This window comes from Haliaeetus leucocephalus, unplaced genomic scaffold (genome assembly GCF_000737465.1).
Source record: "Haliaeetus leucocephalus isolate CR32 unplaced genomic scaffold, Haliaeetus_leucocephalus-4.0 Scaffold1, whole genome shotgun sequence".
In the NCBI taxonomy this organism is placed as follows: Eukaryota; Metazoa; Chordata; class Aves; order Accipitriformes; family Accipitridae; genus Haliaeetus; species Haliaeetus leucocephalus.
In genome coordinates, this window is record NW_010972437.1 from 22,978,135 (window position 1) to 22,994,075 (window position 15,941).

Genomic DNA, 15,941 nt, shown 5'->3' on the forward strand with positions numbered 1-15,941 from the left:
TCTCAAATTTCTTTCTTTATAAAATAAAATGGACCATTGCCATCTCTACCTTCTTAGGCGTATGAAGTCTTTGAACTGGCATTAAGCAATTGTTAAAATGTCATTGGTGCTAGAAAAGCAACACCACACTATTTTGCAGACACAGCAGCATGGTATATAAAGAATATACATAAAGGGGCTCAGGGTCATGTGGGAAAACCACGGCAAAGCAGAAATGTGAATCCTGGCCTCATGAATCCAGGGAACATCTACACAAAATCTTCTCCTGAGACGCTGGAGCAGGGAGCATGGTGAGGCAGGTCTGCCCACTGCATACGTAAGTCTTTTTAACTTTCCACTGAATCTCCCCTGATTTTTGCAATCAGTGGTTTCTTCTCATAATGAAGCAGGCATATAATTTTAACTTGATTTCAAGAGAATTACTGTAATTGGCACCACCAGAATAATAGATCTGTGTATAACGAAATGGCTTTTCTCATGCATTTTCCATTGGAAACTTTAATTTCTGTGTTAATGTATTAAGATATTTCACTAAGCCATTTGCTTGCTACTTTCAATATTCACAAAATATCATCTCCAAATGAAGTTCCTGTAAACAGTTATTAGTTTACCAGTGAACCAATACCAATAAAATCAATAGAGTCTGATCAGATCTTTTCTATAGCATAGAAAGCCACCTTAGAGACCACTCAATATATATATTATGGTAGCATGTCTCAGACCATAAAAATAAGAGGAACGTTACTGTGTCAGACCTTTCTACATCTATGCAAAACCAGTCTATCTGATTTCTGCTTACTTTCTATGCCACTACAGTAGCAGCAATTTTGGCTTGAAGACTAAAAACAAAAAAATGAAATAAAGTGCCTGGCATTTGAAAGGACAGTTCAGTTCAGTTCAGAACAGCGGGTGTCACAACTTCAAAACACTTCTGCATATTCATCTATTATATATACACCATAAAACTAACCACTACTTCAAGCAAGGAGTGAAACTGGAGACACAGCTTGCTGGTGTCCCAACGTTATGGTGGCCTTTCACAAAGCTGCATGAAATGGAATTAAAGTGCCACGGAAGACACATGCCCATCTGAAGGCTAACACAGCTGGCAATAAAATTGTGGCTAATGAGTCACAGGACAAACAGGTTGGGACTTTCCCCGTAGGCGATTCAAGGAAGCCAGAGCTAAATTCACTTGCAGAGCAGGAATAAGTTTGAACAAACTGTCTTGTGAAATATCTTACAGAGGATGTATGTTAACAGCAAGACGGCTCCTGTCCCTAGCACAGATGCAGTCAGGTTTCTAAACAGATGCTTTGCATTAGAATAATTTGCTCTTCCAGATAGGAGTAGTCGTGACTGTAGTAAAGTGTTTCTAAAACAACCTATCTGTGCTCTCCCTTGGGGGACTGTACTGTAACTGCATGCATAAATGTGGTACAAGTTTCCAGCATGAACAGGTCCCATGGCTGTCAGGCAGATCCAGAGTGATGGAGACAGAAGCAGAAGGAAACGGAGCACGCAAACAAACACAAACCGTAAAGATCTTTGAACAAACTGGAATTTGCAAGATGCACAAATAGCACTAAGGCAAATAGCAGCTGTGGTATTTGATGTTTGTGTAGTTGTTTTTAATGCTTCTGTAGTTCAGATATCAAGAGATGATTCTCTATTCTTAAGTACCAAGCCACTCTCCGGAAGCCTGAAAATGCTTAGCACAGCTACTCTATTTCTTATATACCACAACAAAAAAACTTGCAAAGGAGCTGGATTCTAAAAGCCAGTGCAGAGAAAGAAAGAAAGGGGGAAGAAAAAGCAGCAGCCCACACAGAATCAAATGCTGGTAGGCTCAGCGCTAAATAGCAGATGATTCTCACTGAATAACTGCCCTAGATTTTGCAAACAATACAGGGAACAAAAATAGAAATCCATTTACATATTGCTGTTAATAACTTTATTTATAGTGTCACAGCTAGAGCACAATAACTGCAGCCATGGCTTAACTTGAAAGCCATTCACTGTGGAAGAGTCAGACATACTATTTTCTCAGTCCTTATGCAACTGAAAAAAAAATCCTGTTGACAACAGCCAGTCACCAGCATTCTTACGAAGAGAACCAGAAAAAAAGTTAACAGCCGTCAAAGGCAAAAGCAAATCATGCCCAGGATCCCACTGGCCTCTGCCCCTCCTGGTTATTTCAGACATGCTGTGGTTAATCAAGGACCACTAAGACTAGAAAATCCAGCAGAAAAATTTTCACTTCAGTTTGAGCCTCATGATAGCATCTTACAGGAATACTTGACTAGGGTTGGTTTTTTTGGTTTGGGGTTTTTTTCTTTCTTTGGGGGGGGTTGTTTGTTTGTTTTGGTTTTTGTTTGGTTGTTTTGGTTTTTTTTAATTAAGAAATACAGACAGCGCTCAGACTAAGTCAGCAGCTCCAATAAAAAAGGATATGTGCCCAGCATTTAAGAACATCCCTACCACATCCGCAGTGCCTGCTACATGACTGTAGCCAAATCTCTGCTGGGAGTCCACATTCCTGCCAGCTAAAATACTACTGGCCCGTCACAACAGACTGGCACATATTTAAGGAACAGAAATGTACACAGAAATTTGTATCCTTGATTTCTTAGTATTCTGCAAATGCCTGCTATATATAAATAAATGGAGTGAGAATGCAAACAAGGAAACTGTCTCTTAAGACCCTTTGCCTAAGAAGTGAGAAAACATGGATCTCATTTTTCCTCTGCCTGAATCCAGCCTGAACCGGACAACGGGCTATTTTGGATGGGGAATGGGGGTGCCCTCAGGACCTGCTGCTGCAGCTGCTCATTATGTATAAAATACTCAGGATAATTAGAGGCAGAGACAGAAAGCGTCCTGCTCTGCCCTGCTGATTACAGCATGCTCTATGACATGGGACAGTGGGATTCAAGCCGCTGCTCCAGTGTTTGATTCTTTCATATAAAAAAAATGAAACAGAGTTAACAAAAGAGAATGAGGACACCTTCTTTGGTTAGGGCCTCTCCTAGGAGATGTGGCCTCAAACGCCCTCTGGCACATGGGAAAACCGAATCCAGATAACCTACACTGGCATGTGGGTCGAGCCTCTGTGCTCCCGGATGAGCGTGGCATGCCTCGCCACTCGTGTCCCTTCAGATCTTCAGCACCTCTGTGTTTAATTTTTTGCCACCTGGAAAGTTAACTGAATTAATTAATTTCTCTGGGTTTTCATTTTAGTGAGGAACAGAAAGATGCCCGTTTGGTGTAGCAGCCCAGCCGAAATGTAGTGCTAATTCCCCCTGCGGATACAGCTAGCAGTCACGAGAAGTCCCCAGCACAAAGAGCGCATGTGTTTGTGCACACTCCCTGTTTGTTCCTTCTGCACAATTCCTCTGCAGCGCAGGCAAGGTCTAGTCGTTAGGACATTTCTATAATGGGAGCCAGGCATTTCTGAGCTCTAATCAGCCTCACTACCAAGTCAAATTAAAGAAATCACTGTCAATCTCAGCCTCACCATTCCCCAGCCTTAACCTCCCCCTGTGGGGGAGAGCATGTATTTAAGTGAAATACACAGATCTAATAAATGCTAATGGGGTCCATACTGGGCTTCTGCATTACAAAAGTGTAGCCCTGGATGATTCTCAGCAGATGTGCCATTTTATAGCGGATGAACAAGTATTTTCATCCTCCTATGCTGTTCTCAGAATCAGAAGTCCCCTCCAAAATCACACATTTCATCCTTAAACACAGCTTTAGTTTTGTGCAGTTGTTCTCCAATACTATTTTCTCTCTTTTTTTCCCATTGTTTTTAAGTTTTCAGAGAAGACACCATTTTCAATTTACTCTTCCCACCATTACATACTTCCAAGGAAAAGGAGCTGAGTAGGTAAGTCACATATGCAATTTCAAGGTTTTTGGGCTTTGCAAGAAATTTGTAATTGCTTCCGATTTCAATAACAAAATCTTACTCAGTTTCCAGCTGAAAATGACAGAGTACTAGATCTTAAAAACAGAATATCATTTACCATTTATATTCTGTAACACAACTTTGTCTCTACATTAGACCTGTCATCCTAAACTGTGACCTGCTGGCTGCTATTCTGCAGAACGGAAGATTCTTAAGGAAGAAAGGCAAGGACGACGTGGGGTTTTTCTCCTTTTTAACTGAAACAAAGTAGAACTATTAAATCAAAAGGCCTCTTTTTCTCTTGACTGGAAAGAAAAAGAATCTCACAAAGGGGCTTACAGTAGTTTTGAATGCAATCCAGAACAAAAGGTTCCAAATGAAACAGAATAATTATACTTTTATGGATCTGCATTTGGCTTCTGTTGAAGCCTGATCTGTAACTAGAATTGCTCAAGTTCTCCTGAGTAGAAGCCAAAGTTTTGTTTGCTTTGTTCTACAAATTGATTCTTATTAGCTCATTCTTTGGAAACAGCCGCAGCAGAAAGCAGCAGTGCATTGGTGTGTGTGCTCCCGGGACTGGAGGCTCTCCACCAGAACTGCCATGGCACATAACTGTCCACTATCTAAAACTGTATGCATCTGTTTTCCATTCTCTCATCTCCTTTCCTCCAGTCATTACTAACAATTGCTAAATTTGCTCCTTGCTTTCCAAGGCTTTTCGGTCTTTCCTGTCTTTTTGCCTAATTCCCGCCCCCGCAAATATCCCATCAGCTCTGTGACATAGGTCTCTCATCTCCGTTGTGATCCAGGATGTTACAAAGCACCTCTCCAAATTGCTACTGCATTCAGCGCTGATGTATGGGTCCGCCAGGCCTTGGACATAACAGAAATTAAGTAGCTGTCAGAAGAAGGAGGGTTGTCCTAGTAATCTCCTATCAGCAACACATTCCCCACAATGAGTAGGAAATGGAGCCAGTGTATTATCAGGCTCTGCAAAGAATCATGCTTAAAGTTAAAAAAAACCCACCCAAACCAACATCAACAAAAAAACCCAAACAAATGAGCTGACATGGTGGATCAACACACTGTCACTACTATCTCTCCGCTGGAAAAATTCCCCACTGCCTCACACATTCAACCTTCCTCTTCACGTGGGAGGGCAAGTTGTGCTTCCAGATGCTCTGCACAGCTACTGGTAGGGACTAACAGGCGTTTACAGATGATCTTATAACTGAACAAAGCCATGGTCATGCAGTCTTCTGCATGCCGCTTACTGAGGAGATCTCTGCAACAGGAGGCTAGGAGAGAATATTTTGCTGATAGTTACACAGATCCAAGTTTCACAACTGGTCAATGCATTAGGTTTTTGGGCTTGGGGTCAACTCTACAGAACTGGAATTGAGGGGGCTGATTTCAAATCCTGATCATCCTCCTATATATTTAAGGGATTCATGTAGGAGTTTGGCTCAAACAGGGACATGGTTACTGGTCCAGAACATCCTTAGAATTTCCCAGTGCCTTTGAGAGCCTCAGATGTTTGCCAAATACACATACAGCAACCACAGACAAAGATCCCTGCTGGTCATGGTATCAGGGAAGATAATACCTATATTCCTGTATGTTGTTTGTTTTTGAAAGCTTATCACACATACAATTCTTTCCAATTTCTGAAAACTACCTGCAAACTTCCAAGTCCTCAGAACCTACATGGTCTTACAAATCCTTATTCCCACCATTTAAAACTGTGTGCATCATTCTAGGCCTTTGTAACAGAAACAGAAATGGACACAGAAAAATCTCAATTTTCTAAAAAGAGCACCTCTATCATTCCACAAGACCAGTGCCCTGCCAATGCGGGGGGGGGGGGGTGTGTGTGTGCTGAAATTCATTTTATCTCTTTGGCCTTTGGCCTCCTTTTCTGTTTTGTGCAGTCCTCTGTTGCTTCTTATTTCTGTTAACTCTGTTTCTGAAGTGACCTGTTGTTAGCCTGGTTTCTTACAGAAACACCATTTACGGAATTATGCAGTCTGCACAGTCAGTACCAGCCTCTCCGTAACTTTTTAACCACTTAGTAACACGCAAAATTAATAAAAAAGAGGAAGTTCAAAAAATATACTATGACTTTCAGTTAGCGCACAACGTAGACTCACGTTAGCAGTGCGCTAACTTGAGTCACAGGATACCAGACCACTTGAGAAGTTTTCTCCACTAATTGGTTTCAGCTTTTGTCTCATCTTCATCATTTATCCAGTGTCAAAATATTTATATAAACCAGTAAGAACAGATGCACAAATTAGCAACAATTGTTGATGGATATAAACATAGTGTAAGACAAGAGAAGTTAATCCATCCCCATCCAAAACTGTGCCTCTGTTTTACAGCTTCTGTAAGAGGGCTTTAAATAGTTCTGCAAAGTTGAGTACCTTACAGAATAAGAAGTTGAACTGATTTTTGCTTTTCAGTCATTATAGTCTAAGGAGGAAGCAAAAAGGTAGGATGATTTTAACAAGAACCTCTTCAAGTGTTATATAAACTCAATGTTCTTAAAACCACTTTGCATGTTAATTACATAACAAAGTAGTTCGTTAACCAAAATTTAACCAAGTCTTTACAAGAGGAAAGCAAGTCTTCACAAAAGTAAAGTTTTGGTTAGAGAAGACTCAATTTTTCTTTAAGGTTACTTCACAATAGAGAAGAGTGGGGGTGGACTAGTTTAATAAACATAACTTGATTCATTTTTTTACTGTAAGTTTGATACATTTGTTTTTACTACCAGGCCAATCAGCAGTCCAACTTACATTTTTAAAAAAATTTCATTTCTTTTTAGTACTATTGAAGAAAAAAGGGAATCCAAATAACCTTCGTGAGTTAAAATACTGCTCTGTAAACTTCTTAAGGCACCTTCATTATTTTCTCCAAATTACTATTCACAGTATTTCATCATTAAAACATCTAACACTCTTCAATCCATCACCCTGTGAACTTCACAGACCCTTGTGTAAACTCAGAATAGCAGGGTGTGAATTATACATCACAGGCCCTTCCTAATTGCTGATGGCTTGCTGGTGGCTGCAGATCTGCAATCACCTGGCACGCTGCACTTTTGGGATGTTATCTTTATTACAACACATGTGTTTAAGCAATGCATCCAGCGGGGTACCTTGCAGCCAGTTATTTTTCTGTTTTGTTCTTCAGAGGGTACAAGGCTCTCTCATACCCCTGAAGACACCAGGAGTTCCCAATAGGGACCAAGATCACAATATATTTCCAGTTCAAAAAGAAAGATCTGCAGACAGTCAGATGAATACTTAAACAAGTTAGCATGTATTTGTTCTTTTTAAAGGGTGCTCTGCACGTGCACAGAGGTAGATTTGATAAAATATATAAACCTGCTCTATTCTTTGGCTTAAAAGTTTTCAAGACTGAACCATGACGCACATGTATTGAAAAGAGGAAGTGATCCTGGGTTGAAACACACCGTTTAATATTAACGGTCAGACTTACTGCACAGTTTTGATGTCAAGTCCAGGCTGCAAAATAAGCAATTCGTTTACACATGGATTTTAGCTTGAATGCCTTTCTCCAAAAGGCACTGATTTTTCCTCTTAAAAACAACAAATTGGCTAGGAAGAGTTAAGCAATTAGTGGTAGTAAGAGCAGAGTAATTCAACTTCACCCGTGGGGGAAACCTACTTCCACACTTCCTAAAAATTTATGCTAACTTAAAAAAAGAAATCATTAAATTAAAAATTTATCAAAAATTAAATCAAAAAATTAAAAAGCCAAGGTTCGCTCCAGGCAGACACAGGTGAAGTTCCCGGGAGCTGGCTCTTGACAGGGAAACAGAAGAGTTCTCATGTAGGTAAAATTCACTGCTGTCATTTGGGGAAAGGCGTGGGAAGGCTGATCGATTCCTACTCACTTTTCTCAACCTACAGCATCAATCAGAAGTTACGGCAATTAAATGCAGGGGGCCCCTGAACCCACATGAAACCCACACAGCTTCCCCCCACCTACCTGCAAAAATAACCTTCTACTCCTTGTGGGCATATGCCTCAAACGAAGAAAAGGAGGTAAGAGATCTTGCTAAGACTTGATGCTGAGAAACAACAAACCGACCCATGAACACATTTTGGGAGGAGATCAAAGCTCACGGACTGGTGGGGAGAGCAGTACCAGGAAGCAGGACATGGATAAAACCTGCTCTTGGGCTTCTTCCTGCTTAATGCTGCTCCTCCTCATCTTCAAACATAAACCATCACTTGTCATTCTGCCTCCCCCCAAAAAGGGGAGAAGACAAGGAGGGAGATGGATTATACAGCAAATATTAAAAGCAGTTACTGCTCCTGCCCTTTCCTGGCAATGAGGCTGTCCATAGAAATTAAAGCTACATAAACTTTGGCTGTGATGACAAATTTGGGGAACCTTTGGAAATATCCATGGAAGAACTGTTAGAAATTTATACACACCATACTGTAGTTTTATTTATTAAAGATGGTAAAATTAAACTGGTTTCTGCTTAGCTTCAATAACCTCTCATGAAAAAGCATGAAACCTGAATTGGGATGAGCTCCTGAACAAAACCAGCCCATTGGCATAACTACGTCCAAAGGCAACCCACTGTCTGACCTGGGCTCGGTAGGATATGCCTCATCATAAACCCATTTAGCATTTCAAAAGGCACTGTTAGCAAGCCAGAAAAAACAGCCTCATGCCTATACTCACCAACAAGAATATACCACTAAGCAGCACATCGCTTTGGCGAGCCACAGCACTAATATGTCCAGTTACAGCTGTATGCCGGGAATTCTACTAGCTGTGATCAGAGCTCAGCTTTGTACTACTATTTATATTGCTAAGTTCTTTAACACCAAGAAACATTAAGACTAGATGTCCTGTATGCAAGGACAGTGGGAGGAGGAAGGCAAATGATGTTTGCTTAGTTGAAATTTTCACAAATTTCATAGCAAACAATTACAAAGCACCTTGCAATCTAGGAATTTAACACACTTCTTAAACAAGTAATTAAGCATCACAACACCTATAAGGTGAAGAGGTTAAGTTGACATGGCTGGTCTGAATATCCTGACACTTGGCCAAAGTGCAACTATTTGGTCATTTTTAAGGGGAGAATTTTTGGCATTAGAACATAATTAAATTAGAAAATGAGTTAAAAATGTTTTTCGTTTACAAAGCGAAAGCAAATGGACTGTTTCATTTCTGCAAATGGTTCAGTTCAAGTTGTCAAGATGTTTAAAAAACTCTGAGCTCAGGTTAATGTTGTTGAGTACATGATTCATAAGAATTATGTGAAGGGGAGAAGAGAGGAAACTGTCACTTTCACCGCGCTTGGATGTCAGCCCTAAAATAAGCTTCTTGAAACAGTTCATCAAAGGAATTTCAATGACAAAGCCAACCTTTATCCCTTCACAGAGGACTTCAAACCTCCTTTTATAGCACAGAGATTACTATATTTGGCCAAACCTAGATAACATTAAAGCCATTATCACTGCAGTGAGATACTATAAATAGCAATAGTAATGTAAAACATTTAAAATTCTGCCTGGGAAGCATGATAGATAAACAATATTATCTATGCGTATTTTAGGGTTTATCTATCAGACATAATTTCATTCATGATAACGTGAACCGATTTAGTTACATAATTCACCTTGTTGTTTACACAAAATTACTTGCATAGTCTTGGGAACTCCTTTCCTGATTGCATTTGACAATAGACTTTATATTTAACACACACATATGTGGGAAAGGTCAAATCATGCTCTGAGGTTCTGGATTTGTCAAAGTTAATTCTCATTCAACACATCAGGATGGGAAACAGTTTCATTCTCTGTTAAAAGGTTCTGTTCATTTGCATCAAAAAAGAGTGTATTAACCCCAAACCTCTTCATCTTAGTTTCGTCATCACTCTAAATTCTTCAGAACAACATAATCCTGAAACAAATTTTGTTGCCAAAAATTGACAGGAAATTATATTTTCACTGTGGATATATTAGTCTCTGAACTTTACTTTCTATAACAATAAGCAGGAGATTATGAACTCATTCACAGGAAGTCCTGATAAGGCTCTAAAAAGATTTGCTTTTACCCATTCAGGTCAGAAAGACCACTGTATTTTGCATAAAAACATCATCTTTCCCCGAACAGAGAAATAGTCCACCCTCTAAGAGAAGTGTAACACAGTAAGAAATACCATGGCAGAACTGCCCCTTATTAAAGGATCGTGGCTGCCTTTTACAGACCTACTGCTGGCACCTGAGGAAGATGTCTTTTCTACATAGGTTTTAAACTGACTTTGTTTTTCTTAAAAAAAAAAAAAAAAGCTGTGTGTAGCCTTTTTAAAAAGAAAAAAAGAAGCATGTAACCTAGTATGTAAAACTAAGCATATCTCAGCAGAACTGGTCATTTAAAGACTCCTCATTTTAAAACAGAAAACCCTCCCCCCCAGTAACTTCACATAATTTTAGAATAACATTTTCTGCTGGTAGAGTGGTTTGGGTTTGTTTTTTAATTAAAAATAGAGGTGGTCCCAAAAGCCCAGACCAAATCATCCCTGAAAATTAAAATATTTAATCTTGTCTGGAATAGAATTTAGTAAACCAATTCTCCCACACAAAATGTCAAACCAGGCTAAGTGCACGAGGCTGTGTTCCTGTGCCTCCCGAGTTCAAAGGGCCAAAGTTAAGCCCGGCTGGATGGAAACCTCGAGTGTCAGTGCGGCTCATTATTTCCACATTGACTGGGAAATCGGTGAGAAACCTCACCTTGAAAAATCCAGTAAAAATGAAGACCTCAGGTTCCAGGCATTATGATGGCTACCAAACTTTTAAATCAATAGCTAATAAAAATTCCCATCCCTTATACTTTCATTTATAATCTAACTTTTTAACTAATCTGGGAGAGTGCGAAAAGAGAATCGCTGAATACAGCTGATGGAAGAGGGAACCCACACCTCTGTGCAGACACACGGACCTTCCCACTTCTACGAACTGCGGAGGAAATGCTCCTGCTCATAAATCATCAACAGGAAGCCAGATTCAATGGCTGGGCACAGCACCCTTGCACCGACTTCACATACTTCTCAATTGCCTTGACACAATAACCTTTAGCTCGTAAAAACTGAGATCTTATGACATTTTTGAATAGTGACAAAACCAAAACAAAACTGCTTGGAGCATTCTCATCACAAAAGCCTCCCCTTGAGCATTTCCCCATGAAAAGTAAAAAGCATGCTTGCTTTTACTCAGCCAGCTCATTAATCCACTTCATTGAGACGCTATCCCCCACCACCAGTGTGTTTCTGTGTGCACGTAAATGCTTCAAAATCATCCACAGTCATCCCACTAGAGATGGTTTCAGTGCACCCAGGCAAGAGCAAAGGCTCCATGCTGAACTCCTAGTGTGAAATGAGTCATTTGTTCCAAATCATGTTTCCTTTTTTCAATATTCGTACTTAGTTATTCATTTCCCTGAAGTACATGAAGATGAGATGTTCCTAAGTTACCTTCTATTTGCTCTCAGTGCATATACTATTTGATTCCTATTTCTTACTTCTTTTTTCCAGCCTTTTCCATTATCTCAGTAGGCTTTGATTTAGGACCTCATAGGCACAGAGAACAGAGTCCATACTTTGAGGAAGATATCATTTAAGTTGTTTCCCCTTGCAAGATCTTTTGAGACCTCAGCCTCCCTTTGCACTGGAGACAGTCAGCACCTGCAAGGGCTTGATTCCTAAACACTCATTATCATGAGGAACAAAGTTAAAATTACTTTTAGGCTGCAGAAGATAATATATTACAGAAATGTTCATATTATTCAATAAATATGCAAGATGTGAAAATTAAATGTTTGCAAGCTTCCTGTTAGCCACCCATCAGGACAGTCCAAGGAACTGATTGGTGCATACGTCCATTTTTGTATACATGTTTCACCTTTCACGTTACTTCACAGCCATAACTGAAAATCATAGCAAACTGTTTTCTCTTTCTATAGTCTGGGTCATGCATCATTTTTTGTTGTATCTTTTGCAATCTCCATGTCTCCATACCAGCCATTATCTTTGGGCTATTTTTTCCAATCATAATCGTTCTGTCAGATTCCCTTCTCCCTTTAAAATTGTTCATTTGTAAATTTAGTTTATTATTGTTTGTTTAGTTTTTGTTTATTTAGTGATATAGTTAAAATTTCAAATAAGTATCATCCTAAAGAGATAATCAACTTTACTAAGATTTGACTGTACTGAACAACTTTCAAACTTGCAAGTAATGACATATGGAAATTGATGTGAAAAACTACAATACCATACTGACCAGTCTCATGGCATATCTAATGAACTGCATTCAGTTAGAATGTCAAGCTGACCTTTGAGTACTGGAAAAAAGTAATTTCTCAATTAAGAAAATTCACAAATGGCGTCTATCACAAGAAATTTACACACCTTCTTGAACAAGCTCAGTGCCATTAAGGAAAAAATGAATGTAAAGACACAAAAGCTAATCTAATCTACTGTAGCACTCTGCTTAGAGCACTCTAGATGGCCTCTTCCCCTCACCTTCATCACCATATGTATATTCTTTATTTTTCATCACTGAACCATTATTGTCTTTGATATCTGATAATGTTTTTCTCTTCAGTATTGCTAGTGGATCTTTATCTGTTTAATGAGTCAAACCAAAAATATGAAGCGCTGAACTGAAGTCCATCCAAGCCAGCACACAGACTTGCCCTGATTTCAGTAAGTTTTATATCAGATTCTACATTCAACAGTGATCAACCTCCTCCCAATTTCTGCTTGTACATTACCTCTCCCTGCTACCCTCAGTGCTAAGGAAATGGCTTCAAATGTTTTAGAATTTCGTACGAATTTCACTGCATCAGCTATTGGAGATTATGCAGGGTGCAGTATATTAGAGATGTAAGAAATCCACCTCTATTTGTTGAGCACCAAGTATCAGAAAATATAATTCACCAACATACTTAAAGCTACACAAGAGAGAAGGCTATGCAAGCAGTTTACAGGAAAACCTCCTGTTGGGAGGGGAGATGGACAGGGGAAGGAGGGAAACTCTATGTCCCCAGTCCCCGTGTCTCAGCAGAAGTGTTTATAGACTGACAGAGCTGTTACACAGTTCCAGGACCTGGTTTAGCAGAGACATAAGTGATCCCCAGAGACGTCAGGTACAACAGCAGAGGTAAAATGAATCAAGATTAAGTTAAATTTAACTTTGTAACTTCAGCCCATAAAGATATCAAGCAACTAAAGTACAACTCTATTGCCTCTTCCCTGGGAAGTGGACAGTGGGAATCTGGTGATGTTCAGAAACTCATGGGGCTGGACTACCCCAGCAACATGGACTAGGTTTGATTTTGCATGATTTGTCAGAGATCGGATATCGATTTCTTCTGCTCATCCAGGTAGACCAAGGAGTCTGGGTGACTGAGCTGTCAACAGCTCAGTCAGTAACAGACCCCCTCCCTGTAATTCCAAACTGGCAGAGACCACTCCAGGTGATCTTAACCTCAGCTGGGCTCTGCAATTCACCCCATGGAAAGCGTTGCCAATTTTTAACTTGCATCCCATCATGGCTTATCAGAAGGGTGCTTGTAACTGTCAAAAAATAACTAAACCCAAATATACCACCTTCTCAAAACCACTGAGACTCACCCCAGGAAAGGAAGGGGAAAAAAAGAACCTAAGGAAAGAGAGCAGTCAAAGTTTCTTCTCAAAGGAAGATGTTGCAGGAATGTGGCAATCCTCCTCCTGTCCTATAAACAAACTTTCAAAAGTCAACTGATGACACTTTTGAGTCTTTACGCTTATTTGGACTATGTGTCACTGTCATCTTCATCCTTGGGTATTAAGTGCCAAGCACTGGGAGGGGCCCTCCTCCCCAGCAGCTGGGAGATGGGCTGCTGCTCTTACCTGACATTGTCATGCTTCTGGATGTAGATCTTATGAAACATCATATCTTCCTGTTTGGCATTAATGTCAGCTTTCATCTCCATGGCAACATGTCGAGGAAGTACAGAGAGCAGGAGACGCTCCTGTGGAGTCAGACAGATGAACCAATTAAAACACCTGCTGCCCAGTTAACAAACACACTTTGTTCCTTACTGGGGAGAAATGAGTCATCAGTTTGGTGAGAGATGAGTACAACCAAGCGAAATGGTTTCCATAAACCCAGCAACTGATCCCCTAACAAGTCATATGCAATTCTGTCCCAACATCACAATAAGAATTCAATTATTTTAGAAGAAAAATTATAATTTTTCATCCCATCTGCAGTGGGCTTGTAATTCATGGTTGTCAGTTCTTGCAAAGGAAGGAGCCATGCAACTCAAAAAGTGCCCGTGCACCATTCTTGGAAGGACTCTGACAAATGATACTGTCTGACCTCCCACACAGCCTCTCCACACCACCGTGAAGTCCTCCTTCACTTAACACCAGAGGACTGATATCCCAACACCCTTGGGCACCATTTAAAATTCCTTCCTTTCCTATCTAATCATCTAAGCACATTCCCCAAACAGGCACAAACCTGTTCTTAGCAGCTAAAAAGTCAATAGGAATGCCCCGATAAAACTAGCATGAAAAGTTAGCCCAACTATACAATGCGTTATTATACTTCTACACTTAAAACCACTATTAGTGCCCCATTGCATTAAGCCCTGTAAACCCACCCACTCACCTACAAGAGTATTTTCAGTAACCACCTCTGTCATCAACAATTCATGGCTCTCCACCCTCACTTGGCACTTTTATTTACTGATAATAGCTTTAGTGTGACTTTAATAACATTATTTTTTAAGCTCTTCTGTATATAGTTTTGCGTGCTAGGCAAAAATTAGTTTCATGACAAAATGATGACTTTCTGGTAATTTTCCTAAAAACTCACACAAAAGCCTGTGCTTGTTATTATTCTAAATTTGGTGGCAATTTCATGCAGAAGCTATAGATTTAAATTTGCAGGTAATATGTGCCCCAGGGATGCATTTGTGTATCTCAGGTGTTCTGAGAAATTCTGCCGAGACCTTCATTTTATTCCCATTCACACCCCTCGCAGGTCAAAAGAAGTTTTTGCTATGGCTGAAGAAGGTGGGGAGCATCTCCTTTGGGATCAGCTCCACTGTGGTCCAGCCTGCAGGCAGTGTTCTGGAAAAGCTAAAGAACCCCAAATGCTTGTGCCGTTCTTGTCTTTATTTTTCTTTACCTGCAGTGAGCAGAGGGAAGAAAAGGGCCTTCCTTCCTGAGGACAGAAACACAGTGTGGTGTAAACGAAGATCCCTAACCTTATCTAACAGCTCATTACTTCTCAATGACACAGGGAACAGTAGGGCTTAAATGCAGTCCTGACTCAGAGGGGTCAGCAATCCTGTACCGATTATGTCACCAAACCTCTTGCCCGTACTACAGTTATAGGCATGTTCCTCGTTTCTAATTCCTAGTTTTAACTGAAAGTTCCCCATTTATTTCTTCCTCTAAGGAGAGAGAGGAACTTTGGGGAAAACAGGAAGATGAATTCACTGGAAACGTGCTCAGCATGCTCTGAGACATTTTACAGTCTGCGGCACTGCCCAGTATTTCTATTTTTTTCCCCTTCAATGTGTACCTTAAAGAGATTGATTCTTGCCTCCAGTCTCTGAAGAGGTAGTAATAATACAGAAGATGACATGTTGGAGGGATTTCTATCTCCTCTGCTCAAAACTGCAGCAGTCCTGACAAGATACTTGTTTTCTTAAAGTACTCTCACCTTCACTAGCATACTGCAGGTGCTAACAGTTACATATCCACTTTTTTTTTTAAGAAGATCATGAATCATGCACATGTCCTCAGGCTTCTGTCAGCTGTTAGTGTACTACTTGAGCGCAAAAGCACAACACACTTATATGCTTACCAGAGTAACTGGTGTATATGCTGTTGTCATTTGCATATTATAATAGGCATCCTTGAATGTGTGAAAGCTGCTATTTTACATGTGATTTTACACATCCTCTAAATAACTCGGAGCTT

General features: G+C 40.1%; 1 protein-coding gene across 1 annotated transcript in view; it reads right to left on the minus strand.

Annotated features, from left to right (window-relative positions):
• ADCY5 (adenylate cyclase 5) overlaps positions 1-15,941 on the minus strand; it is a 218,182-nt gene that overhangs the window by 70,042 nt on the left and 132,199 nt on the right. Inside the window, 1 exon segment of the mRNA XM_010568815.1 lies at positions 13,854-13,975. Within this exon segment, the coding sequence (XP_010567117.1) occupies positions 13,854-13,975 (122 nt within the window).